The sequence below is a fragment of the Pristiophorus japonicus genome, chromosome 19 (assembly GCF_044704955.1).
Source record: "Pristiophorus japonicus isolate sPriJap1 chromosome 19, sPriJap1.hap1, whole genome shotgun sequence".
Taxonomy (NCBI): Eukaryota; Metazoa; Chordata; class Chondrichthyes; family Pristiophoridae; genus Pristiophorus; species Pristiophorus japonicus.
Window position 1 is genome coordinate 76944080 of NC_091995.1, and position 20220 is coordinate 76964299.

At 47.2% G+C, this 20220-nt stretch overlaps 1 protein-coding gene across 4 annotated transcripts in view; it reads left to right on the forward strand.

Annotated features, from left to right (window-relative positions):
* The window catches only part of LOC139229971 (myocardin-related transcription factor A-like), a 240402-nt gene that overhangs the window by 72702 nt on the left and 147480 nt on the right, over positions 1–20220 (forward strand). The window contains exons 1-2 of one of the 4 annotated variants that reach the window (XM_070861663.1): positions 1179–1257; positions 14727–14840. In XM_070861663.1, the coding sequence (XP_070717764.1) occupies positions 14747–14840 (94 nt within the window). In that variant the 5' untranslated portion in view covers positions 1179–1257; positions 14727–14746. Of the gene's footprint in view, positions 1–1178; positions 1258–6887; positions 6975–14726; positions 14841–20220 lie in introns of those variants that run through there. The other 3 variants (XM_070861659.1, XM_070861664.1, XM_070861661.1) reach the window with 3 other exon arrangements.

The window sequence follows — 20220 nt, forward strand, 5'->3', positions numbered from 1 at the left end:
TTGTACGCTCAGAAAAACCTTGCCTACACTTTACAAATCAGGTGTAGGTTACAAATCAGGCGTAGGGAACGAGGGGGTGGCGGGGGGGGGGGGGGGGGGAAGTAATTAAATTCTACAAGCATTCAACAGTCTTACTTATACAAATAAAGAGCCATCCTGACTAAAAAAATTATAAACAAAAAAAAAGACAAAATATTGAATATTCCTACCTACGAGAAGCAGCAGCAGCCTTCGAGCTGCGGTGCTTCAGGCGCAGGCCTTCCATGTAGGAGACAGGGGCGGCGTCAGTGACTCGATGGCAGCCCAACAACAAAGGCAGCAAGCAGCCTTCGGGCTGTGGTGCTTCAGGCCGCCTTTCCATGTAGGAGACAGGGGCGGAGTCAGTGGCTCGACGACAGCTGAAGGAACAGCAAGCAGCCTTCGAGCTGCGAGGGAAGCTGAGGCCATTCGGCCACGGGATAGGGGCGGCGGCAGTGGCTGACGGCGGCCGAAGACACAGCAAGCGGCCTTCGAGCTGCGAGGGAGACTTGGGCCATTCGGCCAGGGACAGGGAGAGGCAGCCAGATAGCCAGGTTAAAACTTAAATTTGCAGAATCAGACACACAAAAAATCACCAAAATTCAATCCCAAGCCTTTCCAGGGGTACACGAGACAAATCGACACTTTTCTTTAAGTCCCTTTAAAAGTGGCCGAGTGCCAATGTTTCTGGGCTACTGCGTGTGCGCTCGCGGTCCAATGCGCACGCGCTGGGCTGCCGGCACGACGTTGCCTCATTTAACTTAGCTCCCCTCCAGTTGCAGAATCGGCGCGACTCTGTGGCTCCGCGCCCCGCTGCTGTCTGCGCGCCGCGCCGAGCTCCCAGGGACCAGCAAGGAGCCGGAGAATTAAGAGGTATTTTTCTGTCGCAATTTTAGGCGCGAAAAACGAGCATCCAGGTCGGGACTACGCCGTTCTAGGCGCAGCCTGAAACTTGACCCCATAGCACTCGGGATGAGTGCATTCAGCTTTTTTTTTTTAAAACCGTTTCCCATTACTTTTTTTTGCTGCAGGTTAACATTCGAGCCAAAGTGGATTTGCTGAATGAAGTTAGCCTTCCCCTCGCCGTCTCTGGGAATGGGTCAGACGGCGCTGGGGTTGGCGATGGTGAGGAAGATGGCTCGGCTCCAAGCCCACAGAGCGAAGCGGTCACGAATGAATTGCAAGAGCTCACGCTGCAGTCAAACAATGGCCTTTCTCCGTTGAACAAGAGAAAAAATGGTGAGTACCTGCCGGGTGCACATGGCCCGGTTGTGCCTTGTGTGTTGGCCGGCTGTTTGTGATCTTGTCCTCATCCAATTCCCAAACATGAGCGCTTCCCAGAGGGGGGGGAAACCACTGAAAATTAATCTCGAACAGGTGAGAACAGGATCAGACTCTGCTGTGATGTTTCTATGATGTCTTGCGTGGTCAAATATCTTGCCAATATTTGTTGTGTAGAATGAAGAATGGCTTCTTAGGTGCAATACTGAGAGGAATACTGGTATCACGACCACCGGATGTCTCGAAGTGCTTTACAGCCAATGAAGTACTTTTGAAGTGTAGTCACTGTTGTAATGTAGGAAACGCGGCAGACAACTTGCGTACAGCAAGCTCCCACAAACCGCACTGTGATAACGGCCAGATAATCTGTTTGTTTTGTTGTTGATTGAGGGATAAATATTGGCCAGGACACTGGGGAGAACTCCCCTGCTCTGCTTCGAAACAGTGCCATGCGATCTTTTACGTCCACCTGAGAGGGCAGACGGGGCCTCGGTTTAACGTCTCATCTGAATGATAGCACCTCCGAAAGTGCAGCTCTCCCTCGGCACTGCACTGGAGTGTCAGCCTGGATTTGTGTTGGGTAACAGTTTTAAAGGTCAATTTAAAAAAAAATGTTGATGTATAATGTAAACTACATCGACATGCAGATTGCCAATGTATTTTCCCTGTGTCATCTGTTTTCAATTATGAAACCTCCATATAATGGGAAAGCCATTTTCTGGAGATGTTGCAACGTGACATAAAACTGTGAACAATACAAGGGGCAGATTTCTCTCCCGCTTTGTATATGTCCCATCAAGTTGCATCAGCTTGGATCTACTGCTGCGCATAAAACCACGAGCCTCTTTGGACACTACTTACGTAAGAACATAAGAAATAGGAGCAGGAGTAGGCCATTTGGCCCCTCGAGCCTGCTGCGCCATTTAATAAGTTCAAGGCTGATCTGATCTTGGACTCGGTTCCACTTCTCTGCCCTCTGCCCACTCCCCATAACTCTCTATTCCCTTATAGCTCAAAAATCTGTCTATCTTCACCATAAATATATTCAATGACCCAGCCAATTAATACTTCAGGTGAAAATATCTTTCCTGCTTTATCTATTTTCTCAAAAAGGTTTACCAAAGCACTTCTTGCTCCCACTTTTGCTGGTGACCTATGATTTACCAGCACCTCTTAGCTCCGCTCTAAACTCAACCCTGCTTTTTGTGCTAACTGCCCTGTATGAGTCTGATTTGGTTGAAGTCCCATTTGTATTTTAACGCTAGGTAGATTACAATTATTTTTTTTAAAAAACAGTAATTAAAATACTTTGGGCTGGAAATTAGGTTGATAGTATTTTGCGGCATTAATGTCGGGCGATGGATAAATTTAACGCCTGGAAATGGTTTGCATCGGCGGACAAAAAAATTCATCAGCTGCGCCCTGAGAGTGGGGCGGAATGCTAAGGGAGGCGTTCCATTAGTGTGCTAGGCCGGGTGAGCAACTGAATATCTGGAGATAAAGAGCTGGCTTCGTAGCGCCTTGAGAGAGGCCTCCCTGCAACAAAAAAGAATCTGGACAAAAAACACAAAACATTCCCGAGATATTACTCACCCCAAATAAAGTGAAATCGCACAAAGGCAAAAAGAACAATCTCACTTATCTCATGCAATCATTCCTTTCCTCAATGCCGCCGGGACAGCTCTGCACGCCAGCTTTCTCTGGCGGTGTCACTACGGGGCGCAATGGGTTCAGCACAAACCAAATTTTGAAACCGGATGGATGCCGGGGGTGCTGCACGCTGGCGCAGCGCTCCCGGGAGGTACCGGCACACTAAAATTGCTGCCGCTCGGGGCTGCCAACCCTTTAACGCCCCTGTTCTGACCCTCGTGAGCGACGGTATCCAGCAAATTTCTAGCCCTTTAAGTGTGTTAAAAAATAAAATCGACACCATTTATTTCAAGCTCAAAGCCTTTTCAGGAAGTTGAACAGATCTTAATGTCTGAAGGTTTGCGGCAAACCTGTCCCACCCACCCTTTCCCTCGACGACTATCTTACCCCACCCTGTGACGGGGACTGTGGCTCTTGTATTGGACTGTACAGCCACCTCAGGGCTCATTTTAAGAGTGGAAGCAAGTCTTCCTCGATTCTGAGGGACTGCCTATGATGAATGTCTGAAGTCACATGAAAACATAATGCAGACTGTGTTTTCTAATTTAGTAAAAGTATGTCTTGTTCCAGTGAGTTTTATATGTTCTGAAGTGGGTTTTTTAATTCCCACCAGGATATTTCTAAGTTCTGTTATTTACCAGTTTCAGCTCATCTGTACATCGCAGAAAGTAGAACTCGTGATTGTTTGAGGGTTAGTGCTGTGGCTACCCTCGAGGTCTTGTGCCCTCGAGGTACATTAAGTAGATTTACTCTGAATCCCGCACACCAAATATAGTCTGTATTGTTGGTGTTTGTCTCGGCGAATTTTCTAATTTTGCTGAATTTGTTGTGCACCCAGCTCGCTTGTTTCCGTGACGATTCTGTTTTTTCGCACTGTGTGTCAGCTGTGGCTCAGTGGGTAGCATCCTCCCCTCTGAGTCAGAAGGTTGTGGGAGCTTGAGCACTCAAATCTCGGCTTACACTCCAGTGCAGTGCTGAGGGAGTGCTGCACTGTTGGAGGTTCAGTTTTCTGGATGAGTCATTAAACCGAGGCCCCGTCTGCTCTCGGGTGTGGACGTAAAAGATCCCATGGCACTATTTTGAAGAAGAGCAGGGGAGCTGTCCCTGGTGTCCTGACCAATATTTATCCCTCAATCAACATCACTAAAACAGAGTATCTGTTCATTATCACATTGCTGTTTGTGGGAGCTTGCTGTGCGCAAATTGGCTGCCGCGTTTCCTTCATTACAACAGTGACCACACTTCAAAAAGTATTTCGTTGGCTGTAAAGTGCTTTGGGATGTGCGGTGGTCGTGAAAAGCGCTATAGTCTTTCTAGCATACATAACAATGACTGCACCACAAAGCTATTCGTTTTACCTGAAGTAGTCTGGCATCTCTGAGGTGCCCTGTAAACCAAGTCCCTTTATTGTTCATCTTTCAGACTGTCCCAAACTATGATAAATGGAAAAGTTTGGAAGCGGTCTGAATTGTAGCCTTTGGCCAGCTAGCGTGGCGCTTTCCCCAGTGTAAACTGCAATTCTGTTTTGCAGCTCAACTGTCTCTCACAACACAAGAACATGAGAAATAGGATCAGGAGTCGGCCATAGTGCCCCTCGAGCCTGTTCTGCCATTCAATCAGATCGACAGAGCAGGCTCAAGGGGCCGCATGGCCTACTCCTGATCCTATTTCTCATGTTCTTATGTTGTGAGAGACTGTTGACCTGCAAAACAGAATTGCAGTTAACGCTAATGTGTTACGTGCTGGAGAAAGCGCCACGCTACTTCATACAACATACCACAGTTTCCGTATTATGAAATTACGATCCTTATTCGTGTCTTTTTTTTCCGTCAGCGCGGATAATGTTTATCATGTTTTAAGCTATTCAACGTCTCGGCCCAGTAACTGTGTGGAACATGCAAACCAAGTTAACCCCAGCTTGGAGGCATTTTGGTCCAGAATATATTATGAGCATAGCTTGATTTCATTGCCTTTCTGGAACAGTCAGACCAGTGCTGGTGCCAGTACGAATTTACTATTGTATATTTTTAATCCTCCGATATTAAAAGTGTGGCTTTTGATACAGATTTTGCGTGGACTTGAGGCGGCACTGATTTTGATAAGATTGTGTAAGTGCGTGTCTCTTAATAGCCCCTTGAGACTTGGAAATATTTTTGTGTTTGTTTTAAATTGGGAGACCCTGGCCCACAGTACGGGTCACCGAGGTTGATGAGAGTAACTGAGAGGGCTGCGTGTATTGGTAAGCGATGCCAGACTTTGGTGTTAAAAGCTTGAATGACTGAGGCAGTGACAAAAAGAAAAAAGAAAGACTTGCATTTCTATAGCGCCTTTCACGACCTTGGAGTGTCACAAAGTGCTTTACAGCCAACGAAGTACTTTTTGAAGTGAGGTCACTGTTGTAATGTGGGAATCGTGGCAGTCAATTTGCGCACAGCACGCTCCCACAAACAGCAATCTGATGATGATCAGATAATCTGTTTTTTTAGTGATATTGGTTGAGGGATAAATATTTGCCAGACACCGGGAATAACTCTTCTGCGAAATAGTACCATGGGACCTGAGAGAGCAGACGGGCCCTCGGTTTAATGTCTCATCCGAAAGACGGCACCTCCGACAGTGCAGCACTCCCTCAGCACTGCACCGGAGTGTCCGCCTAGATTTTTGTGCTCTAGTCTCTGTAGACTGTAGGAGGTAGAGTTCCACAGTCAGCTCTCTCACTACCACTTCTCTCGACCCCTCCACGCTCTCTAAGTTGTCAGACTGTTTGTCCGACATCCAGTTCTGGATGAGCAGACAATTTCTTCAATTGAATATTGGGAAGACCGAAGCCATTGTTTTCGGTCCCCGCACAAACTCTGTTCCCTAGCCACTGACTCCATCGCTCCCCCCAAACTTCTGTCTGAGGCTGAACCAGACTGTTCACAACCATGGCGTCATATTTGACTCTGAAAGAAGCTCAACCTAACCAAGACTGCCTATTTCCACCTCTAACATTGCCCGTCTCCGCCCCTGCCTCAGCTCATCCGCTGCTGAAGTCCTCATCCATGCCTTTGTTATCTCTAGACTTAACTATTCCAAGGCACTCCTGGCTGGTCTCCCACATTCTACCCTACATAAACTAGAGGTCATCCAAAACTTGGCTGCCTGTGTCCTAACTCACATCAAGTCCCGCTCACCCATCAGCCCTGTGCTCGCTGACCTACATTGGCTTCCAGTTAAGCAATGCCTTGATTTCAAAATTCTCATCCTTATTTTCAAATCCCTCCATGACCCTCGCCCTTTCCTGTAATCTTCTCCAGCCCCACAACTGCCCGAGCTGTCTGCACTCTTCTATCTCTGCCCACTTGAGCATCTCTGAACCTTGAACCTCTCCGCCTCACTACCTTTCTTTCCTCCAAGACGCTCCTTAAAACCTCCCTCTGTGACCAAGCTTTTGGTCACCTGTGCTAATTTCTACTTATGCGTCTCGGTGTCAAATCTTTGATCTCATACTACTCCTGTGAAGTGCCTTGGGATATTTCACTGCGTTAAAGGCGCTATATAAATACAAGTTGTTGTTTTGAGGTTCTGTCTCTGCGAGGGTAGAAGACAGTAAAATATTTCTTGACTTCAACACCGCGAAAATGAAGTTGGTGCATGCAATTTTTCTCTCTCTTTAAAATAAAAATCAGTGAAAGGGTTAATGTTGATTGCTGAAGAAATGCAAGTGATTGGCCTGGCAGGGTAAAGTTCACAGGCGTTGTAAAAGCTTTGTGTATTCAAGGCTGTCCTAGTTGTGCGGGTGAGCTCATAGATGTTGGCTGTATCTACCAAATATCAGTGGGAGGGGCCGGCATCAGAACATGCCTGTACCCTGAGCTGTGTCCAGCGGTGCTGGTTTTTACACAAGCTTTTCCGGAGTGCAGTTGCAGGGGAGTGAGAGGGGAAAGAAAGCCACGGCTTGTGACCCAAGAGTCTCCGGAGGGCGATGGCATTGTTTGGAACAGAGAATCCGGTGCTCATGATCCACTGTATGTACAGAGCAGGTAAGGCAGTGTGTGTTCAAAGCAAGCATCTGGGTGGAACCTGGTTAAATGGCTGCTCACCACGTGTAGCTCGTTCCTAGTGGATGGGCTTAGCTTTCGGTTGTTTTCCAAGTTAACTAAAGGGAGATCGGTGTCCAACAAGAGCTGTGAAGCCTCGGGGATAGCAGCACTGCCGCTTAGTTTTTGTTTTGCAATCCTGCTGGGATTGCCAATTTACTGGTATTCAGACTGAAGCACATTCCTGTGCAATTTTGGACTTGCCTCCTAGTGGCGATGTGTTTGATTGATTGAAGAATCTCAGCAAACCAGTTTGCTATGCTTTTGCAATTGTGTTCTGTTTAAGAGACCAAATCTATTTGGGGTCTTCATATCTTGGTTTCTCTCCCTCTCTTTCCCCCCCGCCCCCCCTTTTCATCCTATGCACTATTTCCCAGTTTGGGAGTGGTGTCGCAAGATGTTCCCGTGAACATTTTTTTGGGTGCGTGCCCCATTCGCATTTCCGCAGTTGTGCGATTTTTTTTTTTTCCATTGTGAAGCCGGCATGTGGCCCGCACAGGACCTCCAGGCCTCTGCGAGGCCGGGCAGCTTATCGGGAACATTGGTGTCACGATGCCAGGGCTCCTCCAATCCTGCAACGCAGCAGGTGAGCAAAGCGGCTCAGGTTTAATGTGCTGCTTTATTCCTTGGTCTCTTGCTGTAGGGCAGCATCACCTGATGGCTCTGCAGGTCAGAAGCTCAGTGAACATCACAAGGGGCAAATCTGAGCCATAATAACCTGTTGCAGCCCATTAGTACACCCACGTTCTGAGGGAGTGCTGTGCTGGCATTTACTGTTTCGCTAATCAAAATGAGGAAGACTCTTGATTAAGAGTCGCCGTTGTGTAAGAATCACTGGACAGTCATTGTTTGACAAGGGAAGACAAAGCAGAACTTCTTTTTTGTCTTTAAAGTTTATTGTTTACCTATCTCTTTCCCTCTGACCTCTTAGAAAACCTGCATTAAGTGAATGTGCCCTGGGGTGAATGGATAGTGTCAACCTATCTCTTATTTCTAAATGCATCCAGAACCAGACAGATTTGCACTTGAATCTCCCCATTCTGTTTTGCTATGGGAGGAGGAATTTGTAAAAAAAAAGCTAGATTTCTCGATTTCATTCAGATTATGTTTGTGACAACAACAACTTGTATTAGTATAGCGCCTTTAACGTAGTGAAACGTCCCAAGGTGCGTCACAGGAGACAAAAAATTGACACTGAGCCGCATAAGGAGAAATTAGGGCAGGTGCTTGGTCAAAGAGGTAGGTTTTAAGGAGCGTCTTGAAGGAGGAAGAGAGGTTTAGGGAGGGAGTTCCAGAGCTTGGGGCCCAGGCAACAGAAGGCACGGCCACCAGTGGTTGAGCGATTATAATCAGGGATGCTCAAGAGGGCAGAATTAGAGGAGCGCAGATATCTGGGGGGCAGGGGGTGGGTGAAAGAGATTAGAGATAGGCAGGGATGAGGCCATGGAGGGATTTGAAAATAAGGATGAGAATTTTGAAATTGAGGCGTTGCTCAACAGGGAGCCAATGTAGGTCAGCGAGCACAGGGGGTGATAGGTGAATGGGACTTGGTGCGCTTTAGGACACGGGCAGCAGTTTTGGATCACCTCTAGTTTACATGGGGGTAGATGGTGGGAAGCCAGCCAGGAGTGCGTTGGAATAGTCAAGTCGGCGCTATTTGGATGTCTAGTCACAGTGGCCAAGCTTGTATCATGAATCCCGCTGTAATTTATATTACTGAGCTCATAGTTGTAGCCTGAGTTCTGCTTTCTCTTGCCAGATTAATTCTGTAATGAGATGGCTTCAGTTTGTACTTGCTAGAATGGCATAGATACCTGTATTGTCATTCCCCCCAACGCCAGACATGGCATTGAAGGGGTTGCATTGCCTGCCCCATGTTATGGTATTTCCCCTATTGTTAGCAGTACTGATAGGGGGTGGTGGGGGGGTTACTGTTTTCTGTAAAAGGAGAGCAGTTCAGAGACTGCGACTCATCCCTTCTTGTTCTGGAATGACATCACGATTACAGCATGAAAAGGTGGCGTTTGGCCCAAGCAGTCAGTTGGAGTTGGTGTTCATCCTCTGTTGACTGTAGTCCGAATCCCATGTGTCTGCTCAGTTCCCACATCTCTTTATTCCCCTTTGCTTCAATCCCGAGCTCTGCAATCCCCAGCCTCAGTTTCTCCTGTCCTAATCTTGCATCAGTATCCCCTGATTTTAGACACCTCAATCACGGGAAACCGCCTATTGCTATCTACTCTGTCCTATCCCTTCATAACTTCAATTACCTAGATCCAACCAGCCCTTAATGTCCTCGTAATAAAAAAACAGCCACATTGCGTAAGAAATAGGAGCAGAAGTCAGCCATTTGGCCCCTTGAGCCTACTCTGCCATTCAATAAGATCATGGCTGATCTGATCTTGGCCTCAACTGCACTTCCCTGCCCGCTCCCCATAACCCTTGACTCTCTTATCGTTATGCGCACCCACTCCTCCCTTCTTGTATGCATTCTGTCTCATTCCCTCCCTCATCCCTCCAGTACTGTGAAGCAAATGGTCACTGGCTGAGACATAAGGCAATGCACCAGGTATAAAGATATAGTTCATATCACTGCGCCCAGTATCAGTGCAGTGTCTTGTCTTTGCTCCCACTTCAGCATGGCCAACATTGCAGAGTAGCAGTATCTGTTTCAGGGCCTCAGCATTTTAGCTCTAGCTAGCATTGAGGCAAGCACATCATCAAATACATCTACTGTAACAACTGCTCCCTTACGTCTTCTTTGCTCCCCCTCCCCCATCATAAAGATTTCGTCATGTGGCTTTCCAGGAAAGGAAGAAGAGACGGCGGTTGAGTCAGTCTTCCTTGTGATTACCCTCGTTCTAGTGTCAGTCGTGGCTCAGTGAGTAGCATTCTTGTCTGAGTCAGAAGGTTGTGGGTTCAAGTCCCACTCCAGGGACTTGAGCACATAAAATCCAGGCTGACACTCCACTGCAGGGCTGAGGGAGTGCTGCACTATCGGAGGTGCCCTCTTTCGGATGAGACGTTAAACTGAGGCCCCGTATGCCCCCTCAGGTGGATGTAAAAGATCCCACGGCCACTATTCCAAAGAAGAGTAGCGGGTTCTTCCCGGTGTCCTGACAGTGACCATACTTCAAAAGTACTTCATTGGCTGTAAAACGCTTTGAGACGTCCCGGTGGTCATGAAAGGCACTGTATAAATGCAAGTCTTTTTTCGTATTGCATAGCTTTGCCTTCGCTTCTGGTTCCCCAACATCTCCTATTATCCGAGCAGGTGGACAAATGATCCAGGCCTCTGCTACTGCACCTCCGGAACTAGCCCTTAGGTGTGTGAAAGTAATGGCATTTGAACTCTGGTGATATGGTGGCTATTTTGTGGTGCAGTGGTCAGTGCCATATTCCCTGAAACCAGGTGCTGCAGGTGCAAGACTTCCAGTCACATTTAAACTCTTGGCCAGGGGACTGACTGAATTCACCCCTAGGTGTAACTGGGTAACTTCCAATGTTGAACAGTCCAGCACAGCATTGTGAAGGGAATCCTCTAATTCTGGCCTGCTGCACATGCACAATTTTCATTGCTGACCGTGCCTTCTGCTGCCTCGGCCCCAAGCTCAGGAATTCCCTCCCTAAATACCTCCGTCTCTCTACACCTCTCTCCTCCTTTAAGACATTCCTTAAAACCTACCTCTTTGACCAAGCTTTTGGGCACCTGCCCTCATTTCTCCTTTTGTGGCTGGGTGTCACGTTCCTGTGAAGCACCTTGGGTCATTTTACTACGTTAAAGGCACTATATAAATGCGAGCTGTTGTGTTCAATGCATGCTCCTTCTACATGGGATTAGGGGCAGATAGCTGCAGAGGCAACGCAGTCTGTCCAGTGACTAAGCTCTCGAAGGGCAGTCGGAGTGGCACTCCACTGAAAAACACAGGCACTCCGTTAATTTTCATGCTCGTAGTTTTGGCCAATTAAGTAAAGTTGCCCCTTTTTCGTCAGTTAAATTCTTGCTGAGTTCCACTGATGAACTACTTTAAACCCTGTTTTAGGTTAATGATCGGCCCCCATGTGACCTCACATGGATGCATTCCACGTTAATCGGGCTGTATCAGCAAAGTGCTGCAGCCCAGACATTTTGCAAGCGTGACGGGTGCATTTTTGTGCAGACTAGGTTTATGAGCAGCCAGTCGTCTGTACTTTATGCACCTCCAACTTGTTTGCACAGTGACTCAATTGAGATACAGTTCCGAGCCAGGAGGGCCGTGACTAGGGAGAGGCAGCAGCCAGTTATTTGTGTAGTCTAGGAAGATTTCCAAGTGGTTCTACTACTCTTCACTTCAGAGGGAGACTTGTAGCCTAACTGTATAAATAAAATAAGGTGCACATATCTAACTTTCACAATCAACTTTAAAAATTAAATGATTTGAAATAAGCCTCCTTCGATTATAAATGGGAATTCCTTTTGATAGCTCATTCACCGAGTTGTGTTCTTAGCCAGACTGGCCTTTAGCTAGTAAGCTAGAGACCAAAACTTGGTTTGGTGTTGTCCCTGTTCCCTCGCTCTTCTGTAGAACGGGATCCATCCAACCAGATTCAGTTGTAAGAAATTGTAAGTAAAGAGTGCATTCACATCTTCAGGATGCCCCAAAGTGTTTTGCTACCAATGGATTAATCTGGAAGCATTATATAGGCAAATGTGGCAGTGAACATGTGCACAGAAAATGTGTGATCAATAACCAATGTATCTGTTTTTAGTGTTGTTTTTTATTCATTCATGGGATGTGGGTGTCGTTGGCGATCCTGGCATTTATTGCCCATCCCGAATTGCCCTTGAGAATATGGTGGTGAGCCGCCTTTTTGAACCGCTGCAGTCCATGTGATGAAGGTGCTCCCACAGTGCTGTTAGGGAGGGAGTTCCAGGATTTTGACCCAGTGACGACGAAGGAAAGGTGATATATTTCCAAGTCGGGATGGTGTGTGACTTGGAGGGGAACGTGGAGGTGATGGTGCTCCCATGCGCCTGCTGCCCTTGTCCTTCTGCGTGGTGGAGGTGATGTCGAAGAAGCCTTGGCGAGTTACTGCAGTGCATCTTGTAGATGGTACACACTGCAGCCACGGTGCACCAATGGTGGAGAGAGTGGATGTTTAATGTGGTGGATGGGGTGCCAATCAAGCGGGCTGCTTTGTCCTGGATAGTGTCGAGCTGCTTGTGTTGTTGGAGCTGCACTCGTCAGAAAAGTGGGGAGTATTCCATCACACTCCTGACTTGTGCCTTGTGGATGGTGGAAAGGCTTTGGGGAGTCAGGAGGTGACACTCGCCGCAGAATACCCAGCCTCTGACCTGCTCTTGTAGCCACAGTATTTATGTGGCTGGTCCAGTTAACTTTCAGGTCCCCAGGATATTGATGGTGGGGGGGTTTGAAGATGGAAATGCCGTTGAATTTCAAGGGGAGCTGGTTTGACTCTCGCTTGTTGGAGATGGTCATTGCCTGGCACTTGTGTGGCACGAATGTTACTTGCCACTTCTAAGTCCAAGCCTGAATGTTGTCCAGGCCTTGCTGCATGCGGGCATGGACTGCTTCATTGGGTATTAGCTGAATGGTGAGCAGGGCGCACAGCTTCTGACTCTTCAGTCAGTGTCATGGGATCCATCAGAACAGTCAGATGAGGCCTCGGTTTAATGTCTCACCCAAAAGGCAGCAGCGCTCTCTCAGTACTGTGCTGTCCTATACAGTCCCCTCAATTTCTTTGGCAACTTCAAAAATGCAGATAAGCATTTGTAATTTCTGAGGTGATTAGGTGCAACACTTTAAGTCCACATTCACTCGAATTTAAACTTGTCTTTTTTGTCGGGTTTCATTTCTGTATTTTGAAGTGTAAACATGAAGCTGGAAGCTATTTTAAAAGACCACTTGATGTTAAATCAGCACACGGCACGCTAGAGTAGTGGGACATGTCTCCACGCCTGTAATCATCACACAGATTGCAGTCTCGGCGATGGGACGGTACAGAGGAGAGGGTGGATGCTTCCTCACGGAGTGGGATAATCACCCTGCCGCTGCTCTCTCCCACCTCGTGATTGTCAGTATTCAGGGCAGCATTGCGATGAAAGCATGGGAGCCATTAGTCTTAGATGGTGCATAGCCAGACTGCAGAAGGTTCGGGGGAAGCAAAATGGAATCGTCGTATCACAGAAGGAGGCCATTCGGCCCATCGAGTTTTGAAGAGCAATCCAGTCAGTCCCACTCCCCCGCTCTTTCCCCATATCCCTGCAATTTGTTTTCTTTCAAGTATTTATCCAATTCCTTTTTTAAAAGTTACCATTGAATCTGTATCCACCGCCCTATCGAGCAGTGCATTCCAAATCCTAGCTACTCATTGCGTAAAGCTTTCATTGACGTCACCTCTGGTTCTTTTGTCAATCACTTTAAATCTGGGCCCTCTGGTCATCGACCCTTCATCCGTTGTAAACAGTTTCCCTTTATTTACTCTATCTAAATCCTTCATGATTTTAAACACCTCGATCAATTCTCCTCTTAGCCTTTTCTGCTCCAAGGAGAACAACCCCAGCTTCTCCAATCTATCCACGTAACGCTAATCCCTTATCCCTGGAGCCATTCTGGTAAATCTCTCTGCACCATCTCCAACGGCTTCACATCCTTCCGATAGTGTGATGCCCAGAATTGGACACAATACTCCGGCTGTGGCCAAACTAGTGTTTTATATAGGTTTAACATAACTTCCAGCCTTTTGCAAGCTGTGCCTCTATTTATAAAGCCCAGAATCGCATATACTTTATTAACGCCTTTGTTAACCTGTCCTGGCACCTTCAAAGATTATTTTGCACAAATACCCCAGGTCTCTGTTCTTGCATCCCCTTTAAAATTGTGTGAATGTCTGTCCTCATTCTTCCTGCCAAAATGTATCACCTCACACATCTGTGTTGAATTTCATCTGCCACGTGTCTGCCTATTCCACCAGCCTATGTCCTCTTGAAGCCTATCACTATCTTCTGCACTGTTTACTACGCTTCCAAGTTTCATGTCATCTGCCAATTTTGAAATTGTGCCCTGTGCCCCCAAATCCAAATCATTACTGTTTATGTTTAAGAAATGATGTTGTTAATGGGGGCACTTTGTGATGGTTTTACTGCTGTCCCTGCGATGCCCTTCGTTCTTTAGATCTGATCCTGCCGTGGTACAAACACTGAGCTTTGAATCTCCTTCATTGCTCTCTGTATTCGAATCAGTCCCTCAAAGAGGACACTTTAATATCACATTAAAATCTTGTACAGTCTGTCCTTATAGAAACATAGAAATTAGGAGCAGTAGTAGGCCATTTGGCCCTTCGAGTCTGCACTGCCATTCAATATGATTATGGCTGATCCTCCATCTCAACACCATATTCCTGCTTTTCCCCCATACCCCTTGATGATGCCTTTTGTTTCCAGAAATTTATCTCCCTCTTAAATATATTCAGTGACTTGGCCTCCACAGCCTTCTGTGGTAGAGAATTCCACAGGTTCACCACCCTCTGAGTGAAAAAATTTCTCCTCATCTCAGTATTGCCTCTTCAAATGAAATTGCAGTTCCGGGGTGATCTTCGAGGGTCACTTGTCTTGTGTCTTGGGTTGGGAACTGGATTGAAACAGAAAATTATTTCCTTTTTTTTGTTCTTATTTCGTCCTTTTTGTCTCCCATTAAGAGCACTCGTCGCCACTTGAGATGGGCGGGCAGGTGAGCGAGGTACGGACCTCTCCGCGACTTCGACGCCAGTGCCACTCCACGTTCAGCCAACAGGAGGAGCGCTTGCTACAGGGTGAGATGCACTAAATTATTTATTTTACTTGTGTGTTATGTTTGGAGGGGGGCAGTGGCAGGGGTGGGCGGAGAGAGAAGGTGTTGAAAGCCCCTATGTGGCCAAATCTGATGCAGTGATCCCAGGTCATGTACAGGCCTTTCCTGTGGATAATACTTCAGCAGAAAAACATTGTTTTAACACACTGCAGTGTGTACAGTCGATTGAATATATTCTAAGCATCTTGGCAATGTGACATTTCCGGAGCTCTGTGTGCCACTGCTGGCTGGAGATGCAATATAGTAGTAGTTATGGTTTGCGTTATCTGTTCTGTTCCAACAGAGTCCGTTATCTAGCGGGCAGTTGAGAAATTTGGTGGGGGTCTGGAACTCACTGCCTGAAAGGGTGGTCGAGACAGAAACCCTCATCGCATTTAAAAATGACTTAAAGTGCCGTAACCTACAGGAATACGGACCGAGAGGAAAGTGGGTTTAGGCTGGATAGCTCTTTTTTGTCGTCCGGCACAGACACGATGGGCCGAATGGCCTCCTTCTGCGCTGTAAATTTTTAATTGTCTATGATTCTTTACTGCCTGCTTCCTATTTTACTCTGGCAATAGACCCTCACCCCCATGTCGCAGGTTTGCGTTGCGTAAGTTGTTTCTGTATTGGTAAATTACACACTGTTGTATTGTATTTAGGTTTCCCCCTTCTGTGCTCAACAAAGAAATACGGAAATCATGAAATTGTTTCTGCGCTAAACAGCCAAATATGTGGGATGCACCTGGTTTATTCTGCCTTTCCTTGTTAACTCTTCCATTTCCCCAATGCTTTGCAAACTTCTGTTGTGGCTATATCCCCATGGAAGATGCACCTAAACCCGATGTTGTCTGAGAGAGATCGCTGACTAGCCGCAGGTGAGGCTACGTCGACACCGTTTTAGCCAGATGCACTCATTTTAGTTGCAAACTCCTTAATGCGCCCGCACAATACAGGTCAATATACGTGTCTGTATAGTTATTTAAACATCTAGCACCGGTCGGTAACCAAGCAAGTAAAGCACTCGCCAATCAAAATACATTTGCACACTCTTGTTTTTCGTTTTTAACCAACAAACACACAAAGGCTGAAGGACACATGCACACACTGTGAGAATATGAGTATTAGCATGATGTGCCCAAGTGTCCAATAATCATTTTTATATTTACTAAGCAGAAAGGTGATTTTTGCACATCTGGATTCCCAATTTGCCACATGTGGCTAACACATTAGACAGCAGTAGGCTTAACCTGCCTGTTTGGTTTCAATCATTCTGTAATCTCAGTGGATCCCGTGAAAATTCCTGTATGTAATGCACGTGAAGTGTAAGATTAGGATGAGAAAATGGTACTCGGAACAGATTCCTAACTAGTACTAAATACACTCGAAATAGTCAATTTAGTATAAAAAACCCCAGCTCATCAGCATTTGATTTCCCCTCCAGTTTGAATTTCTGATAAGCCGGCAGTAGAACGTGTCTTAGAACAACTAGATGCTTTCGCACACACGATGGAATGGCTGAGGCTGAGCCTTTGCTTTACCCCTTACAGTTATGGCAACTTTTATGGTGCATTAATACACTAAAATATCCCAAGGCACCCTATAGGGGGGTGGGGTGGGAATGGACCCTGAACGGGAACAGGAGGGAACTCGGGGGAAAGTGGTCAAAGCGGCGGCTTTGGAGACTCGTGAAGGTGGTGTGAAATTGGGGCAAGGTGGAAGACGAGAATGTCCGAGTGCGGAGGAGTGAAGGCTGAAAGCGGTACCACTGATTGACGGACGGAGGAGGTTGCAGAGCAGACTGTAATCTAGCGAGGTGGAGGGTGTGAGCTGGGCTGGAGGAGGTGGAAGAGTGTAGAAGGGAACAAGGCGTCCGAGAGATTGTAAATAACGGCTTTATTTATCAATGGATGTGGATTTCAGCAAAAAAAAAATAAAGACTGACTCGCATTTATATAATGCCTTTCATGAGCACTGATCATCCTAAAGCGCTTTACAACCAATGAAGTACTTTTGAAGTGCAGTCACTGTGGTAATGTGGGAAACACAGCAGTCACAGCTCCCACAAACAGCAATGAGATAATGACCAGATAATCTGTTTTAGTGATATTGATTGAGGGATAAATATTGTTCAGGATACTGGGGATAGCTCCCCTGCTCCTCTTCGAAGTAGTGCCATAGGATCTTTTGCGTCATTCCAAGAGGGCAGACGAGGCCTCGGTTTAACGGCTCACCTGAAAGACGGCACCTCCGACAGTGCAGCACTCCCTCAGCACTGCACTGGAGTGTCAGCCTAGATTTTTGCACTCTAGTCCCTGGAGTGGGATTTGAACCTTCTGACTTAGGCGAGGGTGCTACCCACTGAGACACGGCTGACACTTCAAGAGTGAGAGCACCGGCTAAGTGGGATTGAGTGCGGGCTGTAATGTGGGCAGACTCATGTAGGATGATCTGAAGTTTGTGTGTAGTGGGGGTGTATGCACCATTTGGCTTCAGCCTGGCCAAGCATCCAGGAGAGGGCATGCAATTTGAGGCTCCTGCATGAAGCCTCTGGTAGGAACTGAGCAGGGCTGCTGCGATCTTGCTAATGTAGTGCTGGAGAAACTGCCTGCAGCTATACCCTGAGCGCTGTAGGACTGGAAGCAGGCTGGTCACCCCTTCCTTGGATAGGAATTGGCACATGTAGAGGGTAGAGTCCACATCGGAGGAACACAATCTCTCCTCCCTGCTTAAACAAAGAGAGGGAATGCTGTTGAATTGAGTTTTGAACAATGTTTTGGCAGGATCTAATTGAACAGGTTGGCTGTTGGTTATTTTTCTTGGGTGTGTGAGAGTCTTTGTCCCAGTCTGTACACAGCAAGTTTCCAGTTTCAGTGAGAGGCGAAGAACAGATGTCCGACCTTCTCCAGGGATGGTGAAAATGAGTGAATTGCACTCGGCCCAGCCACTCAACTCTGACTGAGGCGAATTTGTGAAGCTGTGTAAGGACGTCAAATCCCTGCACTTCTTGGCATCTGTACTGATGCAGAGAGCGAGCTGAACAATGGGAGATTGCTGGCACTGTGGTGGTCTGGTACAAATGTTTGGCAGGCCTGGTTGTCTCTGGGAATCGTCATCATAGGCAGTCCCTCGAAATCGAGACTCTCTTCCACTCTCAAAGTGAGTTCTCAGGTGGCTGTACAGTCCAATGTGGGAATGACAGTCTCTCACAGGTGGGGCAGACAGTGGTTGAAGGAAGGGGTGGGTGGGGAGTCTGGTTTGCAGCACGCTCCTTCCACTGCCTGCACTTGATTTCTGCATGTTTTCTGGGAGTAATGTTAACCTAACCCACCCGGCAGGGGACTGACTGACTGGCTCAGGTCAGATCGGCCCCTCGCTTTCCACCCTGCCCTACACTTCATTTTGCATTGAGGATGGCGGAGAGAAAAATTGGGTGGAGTGTAAAACAGGCGGGTCAGTTCCTCACCAGGCGGCTTAGGTTAAAACGACCCCATCTCCTCTACTGCCCTATTTGGCTCTCTTTCAAGTAGCTAAGGCTTTGTGTCAGCACAAAATTTAGACCTTTGCCGGGCTATATCTACAACTATCAATAGGTCAGGCAGCATCTGTGGAGAGAGAAACGGAGTTAATGTTTCAGGTCGATGACCTTTCATCACAACTGATCGTTCAACAGTTCTGACAATGGGTCATCGACCTGGAACGTTAACTCTCTTTCTCTCCCCCACTGACGCTGCCTGACCTGAGTATTTCCAGCATTTTTCTGTTTATTTCAGATTTTCAGCAACTGGATCTTTAACCATCACCCTGGAGGAAAAAAAAATTATTTAAATTTGAGTTAATGTGTTGCCCAAGATTGTTGGGCTCTCTGCTCCAGTGGGGAGCTTTATATTGTTTCCTGTAATCCTGCTTAATAAGCAAACAATTCCTGAGGAATGTGGTTCCCAATGCCAGTGCATGGTTGAGAAATAAGTCTGCTTTGAAGTCAATTCAGCAGCAACTGGGACAGAGGGCAGAGCAAAACGTGCCATTTTGTCTGAGCTGAGTTGATTTGACTGGCTGATTTTATTCTTTCAATTGAAGGACTGCGCTGATTAAAACTACTACAACTGAGTCCTGTAAACCAGAATAATCCATCGTGGAAGCATTAGTACTCACTGGTACCGTATTGCTGAATTGAAATGTATTTTTTTTTCTTTCAAACTGTAATACACAATTGCCAATTTGCGCCAGGATCATCTATCTCCCCTCAGTTAACACATTTGAAAGTACTGTGCGCGGCACTGTGCACATTTGATCTTGTGGTTTGCAGTCTGCTTTCTCGGGAACGCCCTTTCGTTAAGCCGCATTTTTTTTTAAAGCAAGCTTGCACCCATTTTAAGAGTAAAAATAAAACTGGAGAGTGCTGGAGATTTGAAAGAAAAGACAGGAAATAGTCGAAATACACAGCGGGTGAGTCAGTGGGCCAGTTAGGCGAATGTCTTGGTTGAGAGCTTGCACCAGAGCTGCTCTGCTCGATGACAACCTCTGGGAAAATATCTACTGCAAATTCTGCCACTGTCCAGTATTGCATCGACATTCACGTATGTACTGGTTTACTATATCGATGTGCATTATTTGTCTTCGCTGACCGCCAGGCTCTGGGGGCAGTGGACTTGGATCTCAAACTACCACCACCTGTCGGTGGGGTGTGAAGTCTGGCAGATATTTGCAAGATACTTGCAGATGAGGAAGGCCATACTTCACCCATCCATAATGATCTTAAAATAACGCAGTGAGGGCCCGACCGATCGACGGCAGCAGCCGTTCCCGCCGGCGGGGGGGAGGAAGGCTGCAGGAAGCCTCAGAAGTTGAGGCAGCCATTCCCGACGGCAGGAGGGGGAGGCCCCCCTGCCGTCGGTCAGGCCCGTCGGGAAACAGCTGCCTCAACTTCTGAGACTTCCTGCAGTCTTCTCACTGCTGCAAGAAGCCTCAGTGCTGATCATGGAAGGGCAATGTGCTTTTATTAAAAAATGATTAAAAAAAATGAACAGCTGCAAAGAGCTACAAAAATGGCCGAGTGCCAATGTTTCCTTTACACTGCGCGAACGCTCCAACGTGCACGCGCAGGGTTGCCGGCACGAAAAAAAACTCATTTAAATGGTACCCGCCCCCTCCTACTTACAAAATAGGCGCGAGTGGTAGGCTCCGCCCCCTGGGCGCCGCGCCAAGCAGACATCGAGCTGCAAAGCGTTCGAGAATAGCGCGTTTTTTTTTCAGGCACCGTTTTCGGCGCGAAAAACGAGCGCCCAGCTCGGAGGGGCACCTGTTTTGCCGCGTGTGGAAACTTGTGGCCATAGTGGGTGACTTGGATACTTCCTCTTGGG